At 43.8% G+C, this 19188-nt stretch overlaps 1 protein-coding gene across 3 annotated transcripts in view; it reads right to left on the reverse strand.

Moving 5' to 3' along the window:
- RHOJ (ras homolog family member J) overlaps positions 1-17468 on the reverse strand; it is a 53145-nt gene extending 35677 nt beyond the window's left edge. For all 3 annotated transcript variants that reach the window (XM_066551995.1, XM_066551994.1, XM_066551993.1), the window contains exon 1: positions 17291-17468. In XM_066551995.1, coding sequence (XP_066408092.1) covers positions 17291-17468 — 178 coding nt within the window. The remainder of the gene's footprint in view (positions 1-17290) is intronic.
- Positions 17469-19188: the final 1720 nt, after the last annotated feature.

Below are 19188 nucleotides of genomic sequence, written 5' to 3' on the forward strand. Positions count from 1 at the left end.
GAAAGCACAAGAACTTGCTGTGGCCCATAGTCCCTCACTCTGTATTTCTGCTGTTCCCCTCAGGGCACAGCTCAGTGATCTCCAGCATCACTCATGTGGGTATGGCCTCAGCAGTGCTGGGAGAAACAGCATGAAGGGCAATAAAAAGAAAGCCTGGCTGCCTAGCTGGAAAGGCTTTGGGGCACAGGGTGAAATCCCTGTCCTGGCCATGCCAACAGGAATATTGCCTTCAGCAGAGTGATTCCACTCCCTGTGTATGAGCAGACACTGAAACAGAAAAGAAATCACGATGAGATGGCCGACTGGGAACTGTTTTGGCAAAGCAAACAGGGCTTAAACCTCCAGCTCTTCCAGGGGAAAAATAAAGGCAGGAGCAACTTTAGTGCAAACGGGGGGGCAGCGGGGCTGTGGGTAAGGCTTTGGTCCAGGACACAGATGATTTGGCCATGGCTCCTGCCCTGCAGCTGTCTGACCCTCCCAAGCCAGTGCCTCCCTCCAAATAAAATGTGAATATTGACACAAACCTGCTTTTATGTATTGCTGTGCTTATACTAGAGACTGCTTATGGGTTGAACTTAATGTTTGCTTAATATATCCTACTCCTTGATGCTAAATACTGTTACAATTAACTGCTGTGATGCCTGCTGGCCACAGGGCTTTAATGATCAAGGTCATCTAAAATAAGAGTGGTTCATTTTGTTTTTAAGCATTCAATAATGTGCAATGGGTTGCTTAATATTAGGCAGAGTATGCATTATTATGCTGTGCTCATATATGAAGTGTGTTTTTTGACCAAACAGCCCAGAAACCTTTCTTGCTCTTGGTAATGAGAGCTCCCAGAATCAGAGAGCTCATGAACATTTGAACCCTCCAGAGTGTGAAATAATAATGGCCAGCTGGTGCCATTTCAGTGGGGAAAGCAGTGAGCAAATGGCAAAGATATGAGAATTAAATCTTGTTTATACCGCACTGAGGACCACTAAGAAACTGGTTTGGTTTGGTTTTAAGAGGATTTCAAAACAAAGGGGTTTCTCAAAAATCTCTGCCCTCTCAGAGCAGCAACATTCCTCTGTACGCTCAGGATCTTTGGACTTTGAGTTGGGAGCAGATTCTCAAATAAAAGATGGATTGACCACTGCTGAGACCCTCTGGAGAAATTAGGATGAGAAAAATGTCAGGAAATGTAGCCCTATAAATCTCTTCAAACCCATCCCCTTCAGCTAAAATGCTAAATTGTTGCTGGTATGTTCATAAGGCAGCCTGGGGTGTCTGAGGGGCTCCCTGACATTTAACAAACAGATAGATGGTGCAAGTCAGACATCCTCAGGTTATATCTACCTGGTCAGTGATGGACTGGTGTCCACAAAACCAGGGCTAAAGTAAGCTGTAGGTGAGTTATGGAAAAATGATATCTTCTTGTAATTACAGGAACACACCAGGGACAAATTCACTCAATCCTATGGATAATTTCATGCTCATAACCTTCTGTTCACTTTTTAATTTCAAGGTGAAACAAGGGCTGTATCCTTTTGAACTCAGGACCACATCCCTTAGCCTGTGCTGCCATGCTTGCCTATGTTTGCTCACTCCAAAAAAGCTCTTTTTTTTCACCCAAGGCTATGTGGATGATGGCAAACTGCAGAGGTTTTTTCTAGCAAATATGCTTTCTCTCTTGAACATTATTCCCTGGAGTTTTCCCCACCCCTGTTCCTTCAGACATATTGATCTCCACAGTCTCACTTCTTCCTGGTATAAGATCTGTTTTCTTTTAAGACAGCTACAAGTCTGGGAAATACACACCCTGGTGTCCAAGAGGGCAGAGGGAGGTATTTCTAGAAATAGCTGGATGACAAACAAACCACTAGAACTTCTAGTCTTGGCTACCTTACCATAAACTCAGCCCATAGATTTTTTTTTTCTTTTTCATAACTGAGGTTTCCCATCTGCCAATGGGTGAATATAAATCCCAGCAGATGTTAAAGAGACATCTGGAGTGTATCCATTGCACTCCCTGTGTCAGTGATCATCCCCCAGTCACTCTGTGCTTTTGCTGAGCTCAGGGAATTTGTGGCCTTCCCTCCAACTGGGTGACTGCAGAAACTCTGATGTCAAACATCCTCTGCTACAGCTACCAAAGTCTCTGATGCTGAGACTCCTACTGAGCACTTGTATTTCCATAGCCAAGGGTTTAATGACCACCCAAATAAAGCAGTCTATAAACAAATGCAGTGGGTGCTGAGGGTGGGCTTCCTGCTGGCCTGCAGGGAAGACCCTGATGGCTGTGACAGGACTCTTGGCTATGGAGGAGCTGGGAACCTTCAGCAGCTCAAGAAGGTGAATGAGGGGATTTGAACATGTTAAAAGTCAAAATGAAGGGGGAGGATTTCCCAAAATCTCTGTTTTCAAGCTGAATTTGAACACGATCTCCAGCTCTTCAAGGTGGCTCCAAAAACCCTGCCCTAATTTTCCATAAGAGGAAAATGTATTTTTCATCCTCTCACATCTGGCCATGGCCTGAGGTGTGCAGGCAAGAGAGAAAACTTTTCCAGCCAACTACATATTTTTCTGCCCTGGGAAAGACTCCATTGTACAGTGTGAATGCCAAAGTCCAGTTTCCTTCTGGGCTCTGCACATTTTTTGAAGTTGGTGTTTGTTTTGCCTGATCTGCCCTGACTTTCTGGTTCCTGTTACTGTTCTCTCCTATTGTTGCTGGTGAACTCTGGCCCTTACCAGGATTTTGGTGGGGTTGCTTTTCTCTGAGCAGGTACATAGGAGATTTCCCAGAATTGGAGAAATGGCATCTGTATTCCCCTGCTGATCAACCTCTTATTCCTCTGATTATTCCAAAACATAGAGAGAAATAAAGCTCATTAATGAGTCCCTGTAATTAACAGGAATTGAAATAAAGAGGGACATTAGAACTGATGTCTTTGCTTAGCAAGAGGCATCTATGAAATTATTTGGGGGAAAATTCCCTGAAATGGAAACTATAGGTACTTCCCTAATTCTTTATACAAATAAACACAACAAAGAACAAAATTTAGGGGAAAAAAGTCCCCAAACATATGGCTTGTTTGTAATCTAATTCTTTGACAAAAATAAAGCATGGAATTATTAATAAATGAACATTTCCCTGCATGTTCTGTAAATATAAAAGGAGAAAATTGATACTTTATTCTTCTGAAGAAGAAATTATCTACTGTGTATCTGTATCTTTATTCTGATTCCTTGGGAGCTTAGAATTTTGCACAGAATTGCATTAATTAAAATACCTGCTTCTTTTTCTTATTTTACTCATCTATTGTCTTTTTATCATTGTCATGCATTCCTTCCCCTCAAGGGCTTCCTGACTTAGATTTGCTTGGCCCCAGCTCTGTGAGCCTTCCAAAACCAGATGAACCCATGTCTTGTGTGAGCACAGCCAGCCTTGAAAAAAACATTGCCTAAAATCTGTTATTCTTCCTTTTTCTATCTGAAAATGTATTTATCACAATTTCTTCATGCTGAAGATCGTCAGACTAAAAGCCATTTATTATGGCAACAGGCATAAATATTTACAACTAATAGAGGCTATATCTAATTTTAGGAACCCACACCCATCACACTGACTGGGAAAGGAAACCAGCCTCTTTCAGGTTATGCTTCCAGCTCTTCTGAGGAAGAAAATCCATCAGGCACCATCAGTAGTGACTTCTCACTACTTCTGTTGTCTCTGTTTTGTTTCTTGCCTGACAGCTCACAGCAGGAACACATTCAAAAGGGTTGCCCACATAGGAAATCTGAAATTCAGTGGTCCTCAGACACCCCAAATGAACTTCCTTAGGTCAGATGTAATTCATGCTTATGACAGGATTTTGAGCCCTCCCTGGAGAAGCTCCTGGGAAGGACTGACTGTTTTAGCTCCAGGCTTGTGGAATGAATCCCTCCTATCAAACAGCAGTGCCTTGAATTGTTAACATGGCAGACAAAGAAATGCAGATATATGGGAGGGATCCTGGAGGTGATTTGACAGAAATGGGGATATAGGTTGAATTTCAACTGAACTGATTGCACAGAACCCAGTTCCCCTAAATATAATGGTGTTCTTCCTAAGTGAATGCAGAATGAGCTCCCAATCAGGTCCTTTATATTTCCTCCATAGTTCACAAACAGCATTTCTAGAATGTGGGCACAGACACCTCCCTCCATGTCCACTGGGCAGCACAGCTAAGTCCTTGCTCCAGTGTCACTAACTTTGGGGGCCACTCACTGGAGCAGGATTGTGTCTGGCAGGGGGAAGATGTCCCTTGAAAACCCTCGAGAGTGTTTGGGGTAACTTCCTTCTTCTGGGAAAGAAACATATATAATCTTATAAATCACAAATGTGGATTTATTGGGCATTTCTGTGATGACAGAAGTCATCAAAAGAGAAGAGAAAAAAACCCCTCTGCAGTAGCCTGTATCACAGAGAGTGAAGACAGAATGAGCAACACTGAGCTCAAGGACTGTTTTCCCTTCTCCTGAGCACTTGCCTGGTTCTGCCACCAGGTTTGCCAAGGCTTGTGAGGATTGCCAACCTCTCCCTGCAACCACTGCAGCTCTTCACGTTGAGAGAGCCCAAAACCACACCTAAACTCATGTTATTTGAAGCACTTTCCTTGGAATTTTTTGTCTTTGCTGCACAAATATTTCACTTAGAGGAAGCCTGCCCTTGGTTAATAATGATTGCAATACAGCAACTGGAAAAAGAATAATAACAACGAAGTAGAACTGGCCAGGGGATGATAATTCAGCTTTGCGACAACTTCTGAGGTTTTACAATTTGTTTTCATTTTACAATGGAATGAAAACAAAACCTTCAGATATTATGTTTTCAATTTGGGCCTTTTTTGCTGCACTGTCAGAAATAACCAGAGGGCCCTGGACCTCAAGAATTTGTCCTCTCAAATATTTAAAAAATGCTTCAGCTTTTGTGAATCAGCATTTTCTCTTGGTGGGACAGTTAATGAAAAATGCTCTGGCCAGAAATTCTGCTAACCCCAAAAGTTCAAACCTATGAGTCATATCCCCCAAAACATAGTTGGTACAAATCACTTGTTTTGTGATTTATGGACATCTTCTGGACTGTCTGATCTTAAACATACCTTTCCCCCCCATCCTCTAAGGATGTACATTTCTTTCCCACACTTCTCCACTTCTCTCCTATTGGACATTTTTTTGGTTCTCATGCAGCTCCTTGGCACATTTGACCCTCTCTAACTTAGACAATGCTGAGATAATATTTTTATGGAATTCTGTGGCAGGGCTTTGCCAGGAAAGAGGTGGCTGCTGGAAAGGATAGTGGTCACCATGGGGTGGTCCCACCACCATCCCTGCCTGGCTGTTGCTGGTTCTCACTCATCTCAGATGACATTTTCCATGGGGCAGAGCTGACATCTGTCAGGAGGAAGAACATCTGCTCTCATGCCCTTGGCCTTGGCCAGCTTGGCAGCATCAGAGGGAATCAGAAGAGACAGCCGGTACCAATTATCACCCAGGGCAGCTGCTATGTGTGCAATGTCTGTGGTTTGGTTTTGGACCCAGAGCTGCCTCAGAGGTGGCTCTGCAGGATCCATAGCTGGTTCTGGCCAGCTCCATGGCCTATGCTGTACCCAGGAAAGCTTTGGGAAGACAATCTGTCTTTCTTTTTCTTTAACATTTCAGGTGGAAAGACCCTGCTCATGAGAAAAAAACCAGCGTGGAAAATGACTACCAAGAGAAGGAAATGTGGCCATTCATTCTGAAAGCTGGAGGAAGCAGCAGAAAAGAAATCAGGACCTTGAAAGACTACATGTGATGGAAAGTACAAAGTGCTTTCTAGTCAGAAGGTTTTTGTAAGAATTATCTCATGCACCTCACCAAGACATACTGTGAATGCATTTGGCCAGGGACAAGGCTCCCCTGTGTCCTCAGGATTTTCCACCCTGTTGGGCATAGTCTCAAAATACTGTTCTCCTTGCAAAATCATTGCAAGACTTGCGTTATTATTTTTCTTTTCCTAATCTCTCACGTTCATGCATTTAAATAGAAGGCAGGGGGAGAGAAGCCCAGTTGGGAGCACCATATGGAGAGAACACAAGTTATTGCTGTTCCCCCATTATCTTGGCACAGATTTCCTTTGTCAAACATTACTTCAGATTTGGGACCTCAATTTGTATTCACACTCCCTGTTGCTTCTTCCTTCCTTGGAAGCATTAGGAGGGACTTATGGTATTGCTACAAGGAGCTCTTTACAGGAAAGGAAGTAAATTGGGCAATGTGATTCAAATAATGGAAGAATGAATTATTTCACCATTTCAGCAGTTTCCCGTGAGGGACACTTGAGGGAGAAAATGCACTTAACACTCTAAAGTATTAAAATAAAAGAACCACAGCAACCTCACCCAACTGGACTAGAACCAAACCAAATGGTTTAGGTAAATGCCCAGCAGATTTTCAAGTGGCACAATCTGTGAGAGACTATTTCTATGTGTGGCAAGGAAAATTCTCCATATTAATGATATCATGAGCTGGCTCAGCTAATTTGGACTTCATCCATAAGGCCTGGCTTCTGGCAGATTAGCTGAATTTTTTTTGAGTATGAACTCCTCTTTTAATGTTGAGATTGATCCTGTTTTCATGGCTGATATTCCTGGAAAATATTTTCTTAATGCTGTACTTCACATATATTTTTTTAAAAACGAGAGGTGTTGCTCCCTTGTATTCCTGGAAGAGGCTTAAAATATCCTGAGCAGTAACTAGAAGGCAAAGAGATGAAGGGAACTGTGCTGGATTTTTGCAATTCACTGGTTACATTGCTGGCTACCAAGAACAAAGCAGAGCTGTACTGTGGAGATAAAGGGTCTTTCTAGGAGCTTAAATCATAGCATCCTAATGGCCTCCTAGAAGTTGTTCATGCTTTTGCTGAAAATTTTGATGGCAAGTTTTCAATGAGCAAAAATGAGCTCAAACTAAACAGAAACTACAAGCAATTCTACAGTCTCCTTTGTGTTCTTGATACAGCTGAAAAGGTTTGTGTGTAGCTATAACTAAACAAAAATAAAGATGCAGTTTCAAAACAGCTCTCTGGAGCTATTTTGTGATTTATATGCAGATACACCACGAGCCCTCAGGGAAGTTTCTGTGCCCATGTGGAGCCATTTGGGAAGCAGGATCATACAGCCCAAACCCAGCTGGAATGGACAACATGAGGTCCTGGGCATTACTGCCACAAGCCACTGCTTGATACAGACAGCATAAAATAGATGGTCTCAGGAGGCATTTTCAGTGTGAGTTTGTGCCAGAGCTGAGATTCCCTTGTGGAAATGCCTCAACTTCTAAATAAAAAATCAAGTCTCTGCATTTCTGCTGCTTGTGGACAGAGACTTCAGCAACTGGGCTCCCAAAATTAGACATAGATGTTAACTTTACACCCAGTTATGGGAGAAAGCCAGTTCTAAAATGTAGCTAGGGGCATTGCTCAGAAACCATGTGTGTCCTAGATGGGGAGGGTCTGGCCTGTGAGGACACAGCACCTGGATGGCTGCCAGCTCTGAAGATGGAGCATGAGACAGTTTGTGAACTTAAAACACATTTTCCAACCTTATGGGATTTTCCTTTAAGTCTGTTCTCAGCAAAGCAGCATATTATTGCAAATAGATGCTCTTTTGGTCCCATCTCCCAGGGGGCAGAAATTAATGCTATGTTTGAACATGTATGTTTTCCCACTCATTGCTGAAGCTGTGCTTTTCCTTAAAGTCTGCAGAGAGCTGAGCATGAGCAGATACTGTTAATGCCATTACTTCAAAGTTAGAGCTGGAGTCAGGGCCAGAGAGTCTTTGGTGAGAGACGTGGCCTCTGTTTGCAGGGGTTGGAAGCAGTTCCAATGAGTCATCTCAGGCATCCTCCTGCACTGTGGCAGGACCTTTCTGCCCAGCCCCTCTGCACAGCCCTCTTTAACTCTTTCAGGTGCCTAAGTGCTGGCTCCTGTGCTCACCCCTGGGGCTGCTGTTTCCATGAGACACCTGCACACTGTCCTGAACCAGGAGTGAGGATGTTGGCACAGCACTGTGCTGCTTTTTCCTTCTTGCTCCAATGCCATCACCCTCCTGACTGTGCCTCCCGTGCCACTGTGCTTGGGAATATTTTTACAGCTGTCCATCTCCTTCCTCTGGGAGTTATTTCTTGTTTTTTCCCCCCAGTATTTCTCCTGTCAGTGAAAGTTTTTTTCCAGCCTTTTCTTCCCCTGAGGGTGGTTGGTGTATTTGTGGATTCATTGCTGTGCCAGTTCCCGAGGTAAAAAGGCAACCCTGGGGCAATCCCAGTGGTGTCTTTGCTGCTCCACTGGACACACACTGAATGTGGAGAACTGTGTAAGCTGAAATAACAGCCTGTCATGATCCTTCAGGCCTTCCCCTTCCCTGGGACCCCAAACACCACTTTGGAGATGAGGACCTGCTAGGGGACAACAAATCCCAGCAAGTGACCACGTCCCCCAGGACCCTTCCAAGCCACCTTGCCTCACATATGACTTTCCATTTAAGGGTTTTGATCTCAGCCTTAAATCTATGAAGGAGGGAGACCTCTCACTTTAAATGCAAATTATGCTAGACATTAAATAAGGTAAATCAACTTTTTTTTGGTAATCTTTTAATTATTAGACATTACTTTAAAATTAATTTCTCCAGATATTATTTGGGGAGAAAAAAGAAATGAATACTAGTTCAATAATACTGTTTAGAATTCATTCATTCACTCCCCCTTGGCATAAAACATTGGGTGACAATTTGTAAAATTTCATTCTTTAGTAACATATTCCCTGATTTAGGTGGAAGACCCATAGCTCGAGGTACAAGGACAATATAAATGGAGAATGGCAAATGGTCACTCTTAAAAGCAGATGAGAAATATAAAAACTTGTATTTTTTCATTGCAGAGATAAATATTAATTTGACAGGAGATGTCATTACTATTTAATGACTTTGTCTGAAGAGAACAATTGGAGGAAGTATGTTTGCTCTTCCTCATCCCTTGCCATTTCCATGATGTCATTAGGTCTGGCCATAACAAATGGAAATTCAGAACATAGGAAAGGCACTGCCTGCATGGCAAAATCTACTCAGTGATGCAGAGTAGCCATCATGTGTATCACTAGTGCAGACATCAAAGTATCAAAGATATCTCTTTATCAAGAGAGCAGAAAATGAGAAGCAAGTTTTACCAGAGGTACTTAGCATTGACTTGAGCAGTAACTAAGCCATTGCAATGATGACTTAGTGAAAAAACTGCCACATCTGGCAGAAATGAAGTTTTCATGTCTAGGAATTTGGTTTCTTAGACTTCTTTGCTGAATTTTTGTTTTTCTTTCCTCATGTGGGTTGCTTGGCCACATGTACTGAGTCAATTATTGGTTTTGAGTGGATGTGATTAAGGTCAAGCTGTAGAGATTGTCCTTCAAGGGCCAGAGGCCACAGTTTCAGTTTTGTTCTTCTGAGCTGGTGTCACCTCCTGCAATGCCAGGCAGATGACAAGGGGAGGGAAAGACTAGGCCTGACTATCTTGGAGTAGTGGAGAAGAAAAAAAAGTCATTTTTCCCTTCATGTCTCTTTGCAGCAGTCCATTGCTGGGTAAGCAAAATTCCAAAATCTGTTTGCCTATCCATAAATCAGAAGAATCATGCCAAAAAGTTATTTTCTAAAGCCCTGGGCACAAGGTGCTAGGTGGGGCCAAACTCACAGCCTGGTGTCTTCATCTCTGACATAGCAGTGGGCAGCTTTAAGATAATTTGCCATTCATCAGGCTAAATTTAGGTCTTATCCTGAACTCTAAACCAAAGTTGTGCCAGCTCATTTCCTGCAGAAGTCTTTGTCGATAGCTTATGATAGTGCTCAATCTCCCCAATACATGGTTCAACCCCCTTTTTTTGCACACCTTGTTAAAATTGTGTCCTCAAGAACTTTTACAAAGTGATAAGTTCCCTGGGTTAATCACATACCATGCAAAGAAATATTTCTTTTTAAGCCATTTGACTTTTCCTTCTTTCCAATCCATTCCCTCAGGCCTGTGCCTGACCTTAAGAAAAGTCCCATCATTCTACATCCAAGCCACCAACACTCATTCAAATGGTCCAACTCCTTGTTTAGTATTCTTTGTGACTCTTCTTGCCCTCCAAGCACCACATATCTAATACAAAAGAGTAGACAGTGGGGCTTAGGTGGAATTTAGGCTGGATAAATCTGGATAAATCTGGATAAAGCAACATGGCTGCTCCATCTACTCCTCTAATTCCTGGCCCTATCCTTTGTGGTGTGTGCTGTAGTTTCCTTACTCTCTCCACCCAGTTTTCAGACTGACAATGTCATTCATGGTGCAGTGTTGTCCCCTGCTGTGCTTGAAGCACAAGGACATCCACTGGCTGGAGAAATCACTTCTCTGTGTTGGGCAGCTGCAGCTCCTGGCTGTTCCTGGCTCCTGGCTGGGTGTGGGATTGGTGCAGAGCTCTTCTGGGCCTCTCTGGAGCATAAATTCGAAGTAAAACCAATCCAGGAGTGGCAGCAGTACTAGGAGAAGCTGCACAACACAGTCAGAGGCAAAGGTAAGAAGCAGCTGGGGTGCTGCAGGCTCATCCCCATTCACAGCTGTAGGGGCAGGGGACAATGGGGACTTTGTCATCACAGTGTTCAGAGCAGTGCTGCAGAAACCATCTGCCCTGAGAAACAGAAACCCAAGGCACACACCTCTGTCTCCATGGGCTTCAAGTGGACTGTGCAGGCTCAGGACAATACAGGGATGTGTGTGAGGAAGAGATAGCAGCGATAGTTATCTTGGGTCTCTGCATACTGACAGCACCTTCAGGAGGAAAAGGCCCTAAAATGCTTGGGGGTGTATGTGGAGCCTCCCAAATGAGTGTGAATCACAACCCTGGTGATTCAGAAAAAAGGCATCTTTTTGGTAAAAAGACTGCTCAGGCTTCCTGGATGTGAAAAACCTGAGGATCACTACATCACCTCTGACTTGTATGACTCAGGACAGAATGAAACCTTCTGTTGGGAGACTGAGAATTAGTGGTTCTGTAAAAGTCATCTTCAAAAAATCCAGCCATGGAAACTTTTGAATTGCACTGGTGTGTTTGTTGTGTCCTCATACCTTAATTGTTTTATTGAGATCCCTGGTCTATTCTAGATGATACCAGGAAGATTGGCAGAGAAGTCTTTTCAACTCCTGAGAGGCAAAATTAACATCTCTGTTCAGTGGCTGCCAGTTTAAAGAGCCAGCTCTTAAAAGAGTCAATGCTTCCTTGTCTCAAGGCTAAAGTTCAAATCTGTGTGATCAAAATTGGATGAACATTGAAAGGGAAAAAAAAAAACCCACTGCACATATCCATGCAAATAAACATCACAGCTCTCTTTCAGTGCTATTTATATCTATTTGAGTTTAATGACCCCAAACTTTGTATGAAGAGTTTCTCTAATGTGCTACCAAGACTGTTTATAGGAGACAACTGTCTCAAGAATGTGGCAGTGTGAAGACTCCCACGGCAGCACCCGTGCAGAAGTTGCAGCTCTGCTTGGGCAGTCTTTTCCTGTCAGAGTTTCAACAGAGAAAAAACCAAAAAAAGTGATGATCTTGGGGTTATCACACGCGGTGGCAAGCGGGGATGGGTTGAAAGCAGTGTGCATTAGTAATCAATTCAAAATGGCTAGCACACCAAAAGTGTGGCCAGATGTGCTCTTGTGCCTGCAGCTGGAGAAATTTGGGATGTTAGGGCTCCCCTTGGGTTTCTGCCATGTCTTGGCTGGTGTTTCCTGCTCCTTGGTAGAGGCTGCAAAGCAGAGCTGCTGCCTGGTACTTGGCTTGTCTCCCCTGGGTGCTCCTGCCCGCCGCAGGACAGAGAGCAACCAGCCATGGGCAGCCCCAGGATCATTGACAGCCCACTTCCAACTCCTTTCCTGCATGGGAGGACACTAGGAACAGGGATTTGGGTCACTGCTGTGACATACAGGCAGGATATAATAGATTTGTGGATTTGCACAGGTACAAGCTGCCTGCTCTGGGCAAGAGCAGTCAAACTGCTTCTATGCTACTAAAAATGCCAGAGCAGGAGACTCTCCCTTCTTACACAGCTTGTTTGGCCACAAGGTTGGGATCACTGCTCTGTGAGACTGGTGATGCTCCAGCTCACTGCAGTGCAAAGTCAGACAGATTACATTGAATCACCACTGAAGAACAAAAAATGTGTCTCTCCTAACAGTAAGTAATGTCTCTCTTCTTCTATATTGCTTTTAATTTCCAGAGCCCCAGTCAGGGCTGAGCTATTCTGTATGCTATTAGTTAGCTGATCACATGCCAAAGCTAATTTTTTTCAAATGGGTTCACTATTTATAAACGTTCACCAGTTTGTGCCGACACATGAGGGGAGGGAGGGACATATTTACACCATCTACTTCTTGCAGATGCTTTGCAGTTCTCCCTTGGAGGGATTGACCTCTCTCATCTGTCAAAGATGCAACTTTGGCTCCTGAAGCTGTTTGTATGGTATTCATCTCTGTATTATGCCTGAACTGGAGTTGAGCTTAAGACTCACAGCTCTCTTTTCCTCAGACTTCTGATGAGTCCAATCACCCTTGTCTGCACAGTGAGCCAAGTTAGCTGCATGCCATTGTTACTGCTCTTTAAGCATGGAGAAGTTTTTTTTTGGTTTTTTTTTTTTTTAATTTACAAGAAATTCTGGAATAGAATGGAATAGTTTCAGATGGATGGGGCCTACATACAGCAATAATTTAGTCCAACTACTTGATCATTTCAGGGCTGACCAAAACTCACAGCACATAATTAATGGCATTATACAAATGCCTATTAAACACTGACAGCCCTGGGACATTGATCACCTCTCCAGGAAGCCTGAATATAAATTTTAGGGCAAATAAATTTCATGCTAAAAATTGCTGGTTTTAGGCTTCATGAATATAAAATGGGATGCTCCCATTTTATATTCATTTCCTAAGTAACAACACACATTTTTCTTATGTGTTTCACAGAGCAAGCCAGCTACCTTTGGTTCTATTAAACCAACTCTGCTAGCTGTTGAATTGAGTTTTTTTGTTGGTCCAACCTCAGCCCTAAATAAACATTTGTAACCTCACATATCTAGGCACAATACAAGTCACCCTGGCTGAGAGACCTTTGCTCATGGAAAACCAGCATTTGATGTTCAAAAGACAGAGTGGAACCAGCATGTTGAAGCATCTACTCACTATCCAAACAGCCCCTATTGTTACAGTTATTGCCAGCCATATCCTGTTTGTCGCTGGGATAGCACTTTGGTGAGCCTGCGTAGAAACACCCATTTGCCTTGTGGCTAAACACTTCCAGTGAAGGATTTGGAAATTCACCAAAACAAGGAAACCTACTCAGGGCTCTGGCCTCCAGCAAAACCTCTTCAAAATGCCTTGAGAAATACCCAGACTCATAAAATTCCATGCATCCAATGGAAGAAACAATTTTCATATCCAAGTAGCAAATTTGCCCTCCCCATCTGTCTGGCATTGCTCTGATCCTACTCTACACCCGTCACATCCCAACACTGGCAACAGGCCCTTGAAGAAATTCGGTTTTGTGGACTGTGGGTGAAATCTGAGGCAGGATATTACTAGTGTGGAGCTAATAACTGGTCTGGACTTTTGTACAGTGCAGCTGCACACGTGGTGAGCCACCAAGAGCTTTTCGTGCCAGGCACCGCTGCGTCCAAGCTGTAAATGCTGTGTGAGTTATCTGCAGGAATACCTGCTCCTTCCTTGTGTGAGTTATCTGCAGGAATATCTGCTCCTTCCCTGTGTGAGATATCTGCAGGAATATCTGCTCCTTCCTTGTGTGAGTTACCTGCAGGAATACCTGCTCCTTCCCTGGGTGAGTTACCTGCAGGAATATCTGCTCCTTCCTTGTGTGAGTTACTTACCTGCAGGAATATCTGCTCCTTCCCTGTGTGAGTTATCTGCAGGAATATCTGCTCCTTCCTTGTGTGAGTTACCTGCAGGAATACATGCTCCTTCCCTGGGTGAGTTACCTGCAGGAATATCTGCTCCTTCCTTGTGTGAGTTACCTGCAGGAATATCTGCTCCTTCCCTGGGTGACACTCAGATCCTGCCTTTGATTTTCTTAGAGGCAGGTTGGGCCCAACTTTTATAAAGTAGTTTCAAGCTCTTTCATGTGAGAGGCACTGAATAAGCACTGTGCAGATCTAACAGTGCAGGAACTCAGCTGTTTCTTCCCCTGACCACTCCTGCTGCTACCTCCACCTGCTTCAGCTGCAGGAGCTGAGGAGATGAGATGCAGCAGGGCAAGTGCACAGAGCTGGTGCTTCAGGGCCATGAACAGTTAAGACCTTGGCCTGGTGCAGCTGGAGCTTTTCCCAAAGCTGGGCTGGAGAGCATCACTGTCTCCCCCGAGTCGCTGGAGTCGTGGCAGTGAGAAACTGCTCTGAGATCACCACTGGAATCCTTGGGTTGTAATGCTTCCCCTCCCCACCCCCTGCATTTTCCATTAGGAAGAAGTAAATTGGTAAATGCCCCAGGAGTCACAACCAGGCTGTGACCTGGTGAGGCAAGAGGAAGCCCTTGCTAACACACCACTGCTGGTAATAACGCCTGGGTGGAAAACCTCCCATGGAAAGTGAAGCTTTGCAAAAATCTGCAGAAATTAATTGCTTGTGAGCATTTCCAGCACAGAAATTAACCATTGAATCTGATGTTTTCAGCTTGTTTGGGAAAACTGAAACAGTTGGTTTCAGCAGTGGCAAGGACAGGGATGGACAAACCATTTTCCTGGGGTAAATTCAAATGTGATTTTCCAGAGCCTCCCACACCCTTCAGGATCTGTCCATGTGTGCAGCTTTCCCATGTGCTGTGCTGCCTGTGCTGCCACCATGCCCATGGTACCTCTGTGACCATGGTACTGCTGTCCCACCTCTCCTCTTCACCATGGGCTGCCACGCAGATGGATGTGGAAAATCCAATGGAAGGTCCTAAAAACTGTAAGCTCAGGGGCAAGGTTGCCCCAAGTGAGTTATTTGCTCAATCAATACCCACAGTATTTTAAATAGGCTGTGGTATACTTTATGCCACGTAATATTTTTATGAGTGGGATTTTTTCCAGCACTCTGCTTTAGAAGTAATTCCTGCTGCTCGACTTTGTGTGCAATTTTGTAGTGAAATCATTTTAATAAACGATGGGATTCCTCAAAACACTGAATTTCCATTTGTGATCAATGCTAGTTTTGACCACAGCCACTGGATAGGGATTATCTCAGAACAACATGTTAATAAACAGAGCTATTTTTCCCTCTTATCTTTATGAGTTTTGTCACTGAAAATATTTTTATATTTATGTGCTATAGTAGTTAAGAAGGCAGATAAAAATAGCTGGAGATATTTTAGAGGCTAAATCTTCAAACCTGAAAATGAGGCTTGATTTAAAAGTGCCTTCGTACTCCTTTTACCCCAAAGAGATCAGGATTATGCTACTTCATCTTCCCATCCTTCCCTCAGCCCTCGTATCCCTCAGTAACTTTGGAGCCCAGTGGCAATTTCCAACAGTTCAGAACAGAGGAAAGGGAATCAAAGCAAGTCCCTGAGAGTCACCTGTGGCTGGTTAGGGAGGAGAAACTCAGAGTGGTGCCCCCACCAAGTGCCATCACTGCCCTTGCATGTGCCCCAGGCTCACACCAAAATCACCAAAACTGATGCCCACATGGTCTGGCACCAACTATTGGATGGCTTTTCCCATAGGCAGAGGTATTTGCAGGGCATGGAGGAGAGAGGGAGAAGGGCAGTGGATGCTGGGATCGGCATTTTGTAAGGGGTGAACAGATCTGAAGTTATCACAGGAAAGTCGGTGCTGTTGCACTATAAGACAGCCCTTAGGGATTTTGGCTCATGGAAGCACGTATTTCCAATAGGCAATATGTAATGTTTAATAAATGTTGTATATCTTGTCTGTGGAAATGTTTTTTTCTAAAGGGATCACTCAATCTATCTGGTGGGAAGGGCAGAGAAAAGAGAGAGCTGCTTGCATTAGAAGTGATGCTGCCCACTCTTGTGGAGGAAAAGGTCATCACATTTCCACGGATCAGAGTCTGCAATTACACAGCTTTCTTGTTTGGCCAGTTCATCTGCTCAACCTGACACGGAGCCAGAATGCAAACAGGGATTTTTCCCATTACAGAATACCAAATCTATGATAAGCCACGCCATGAAAATTCAGTTTTTAAGGAGGTGGGGAGAGAGGAGGGAAACTCCAACTGCTGCTGCAAGATAAGCAAGGAGTTTTGCAGTGCTTCTAGAATCTGTGCCTGGGATCTCATTAAAAAAACCCCATAAGCCAAAGGAGCACTGTGAGAAGAAAAACAGCAGAATTTGGGATAGTAAAATTTAAGCAGATGTTTGAACACCAGTTTTAGCCTATGAAACATCTGTGTGATAACTTTGGACACAGCTGGAAAAAGTCAGTAATTGCTACAGAGAGAGGCCTGTGAATATTCTGCTTAATCTGTGGGTCTGTTCTGCACAGCAATGCAGTGAACATCATTGGTGATCTTGATTATATTTGTGTTTTTTACTTATACTACAAATTCCCCTACTATGAAGGATTCAAATCAATCACCTCTTCTGCTTTTCATTACCATCAAGTTGTAGTATCAAAATCTATTTATAGATGGAGTAACAAACATCTCTGAAAGGAGAGTCATATACTGACAGCTTGGAAAGAGACTGTGCTGGTTTTCTCAAAGATCACTCCTTAAATAGGATATATTGTCAAAGATTATTCCTTAAATAGGATATAAATATTGTAATTTATGCATCATTTGCCAAGAGGGACAAGACTGTGATAACATATATATATATATATACACATATATATATAGAGAGAGTCTTCCTAACTGCGAACTGCAAAGCTCAGAACTTCAAAAACTAACCAAGAATACAAAGTGATAGAGGCTGAATTACATATGTTGTCCCAAAACACAGTGGATTTAACTCCATCCCTAACGCTTCTTATTCGCCAAAAACAAGACAAAAATAAGAAGCAAACAAATAAGTTCTCTGAATAAATCCTGCATTGTCCCAATTTTATGAGCTGCCATCTAAGCTGCCTGGCAACCATCCAGGCCTGAATGACATTCCTGGACAAGAAGTAACCCGTGCATCCCTTTTGAACTGTCCTCTCCTCGAGCTGCCTTCACCTCCCACCTGGCTGCCCTGCAGCTCTCGATTAAATTTCTTTTAAAGCACTTTCTTACCTGCATAGTGGTCAAACACAGTGGGGACATACTCCTCTGGGAAGGCATCATTGGCATAGCTCATCAGCAAACAGGTTTTCCCAACTGCACCATCCCCAACCACCACACATTTCAGCATCTTCTTGGTGTTGCTCCTGCTCCCGTCAGTGCAGTTGTCATTTTCCTCCTTGCAGTTCATTCTTGCTGCTGCTGCCACTGCTCTTGCTGCTCCCAGGACTTCCAAGTGCACATGAAGGAAAAATGAAGTGCGATTGTATTGACTTTTCCTGAGTTTGGAGAAGGAGGGGGGTGGGGGGTGGGGGGGGAGAGCAGCAAATCTCAAACTCAGGAAATCATACTAATGTTTCCAGGCTGTCACAGCCGCTTCTTACAGTTACCAGATCAGTCAAGAGGATCATCGAGGTGAATAAATTAAGCACACAGAGAGGAATAGCATTAAGAAAAAAAAAAAAAAGAAAAGAGTGATCTGTCCTTTTTCGTTTGTCCCAGTCAGGAAATCCTCATCCTGCCCGGCCGTTCCCAGTCTTTATTGCGACTTCAAAAAATATCAGCAGTCTGTAGCTTCCATCCGCGTCTCCCTTCCTCCAGCCTGGCCGCAGGAACCAGGGATTCCTGTTAAATCCACTCCATTTTCCATCTCATTTCTACATGGAGGAGAGTCTGGAGGTTTTTAATGGAGTTTTTCCTTTCTTTCTCCAGCTTGCTGTGTGTCAGGAAATCATGGGTTTCCTGCTGAATTCCATATTAGGATCAGTGGGCTTGTGAAGGGCTGCAAACAATGGGAGCTCTGTGTGTATTTGTACTTTGGAGGAACTCTGCCAGGACATGGAGAAAGGAAAACACTAGAGGTCCCCCTGCAGAATGAAGTTTTTTAGGCTCTCTGCTCCATCCAGCTGCTCTCTGGGCTGCCGGCCCCGACGAGGAGGATTTGGGAGAATTTGGAATATGGGAGTGCTGGAAATGCTGAGAGCTCTGCCCCTGTCCCAGGGATTCCTGCTGATCCCAGGCACGACCTTCTCTCATCTCAAATAGGTATTTTCTCCCATTTGAGAAAGGGAAAGGGGGACATGGAGGAACAGAGAGGAGGTATAGTGGCTAGATAATGTCAACTTTCTGTCTCTATAGCTCTTTAAAGTGTTTGTTACAAAGAATAAATAACTGATTTTTCAGTTCACGCACTCAGAAAGTTTCTCTTGCCTTTTCCTTATCCCTCCTCCTCCAAAAAAGATAGATTTTCCCCTCCTAATGTAAAGATGTAAACACAGACAGAGAGAATAAAGTAGAATTAAGAGTTAGAGAAATAAAAAATTAAACAAACAAACAAACAAACTCCTTTATAGCAGTCTGTGAAAAACCAGCTTTGAGCAACATGATTCCTGCCCCCTCCTCTGGTTTGTTCCGGTGCTTCACGTGCCTCCTAAGCCTTCTCCCCATTTCAATATACAACAATCTACATGTACACAAAGGGCAAAACTTCCCTCTCCATGCACAGGAAAGATTTTGCAATTTCCAGCAGAAACGAGCCAGACACTGACACAAACCCCAGTGCAGCAGCTCAGCACGTCCTGCTGGCTGCATTTCCCCTCCACGAGGCTGGGAGGCTTTGAGAGGGGGAAACACCCCCCTGCTGGCACTCCACCGGTGATAAACACTTCCCCTGCCCTGCTCACACCTGGTGAGAGATCAAAAGTACACACCAGTGCACACCTGGAAGTGCAAAGAGCAACACAGCCTTAGAAAGGAGTACTTTAGGAGTAAGGACAAACACAGCCATAGTAATGGAAGTCTGCAGTCCCAAAATGTGTGTCCTTCAATTTGTTTGTGGTGAAGAGGCACAGCAGACTCACCTACAACCTCCCCTGGACAGGCTAAGTCTGTCAGAGCTCTTCAATGATCTA

Source organism: Molothrus aeneus, chromosome 6 (assembly GCF_037042795.1).
Source record: "Molothrus aeneus isolate 106 chromosome 6, BPBGC_Maene_1.0, whole genome shotgun sequence".
Classification (NCBI taxonomy): domain Eukaryota; kingdom Metazoa; phylum Chordata; class Aves; order Passeriformes; family Icteridae; genus Molothrus; species Molothrus aeneus.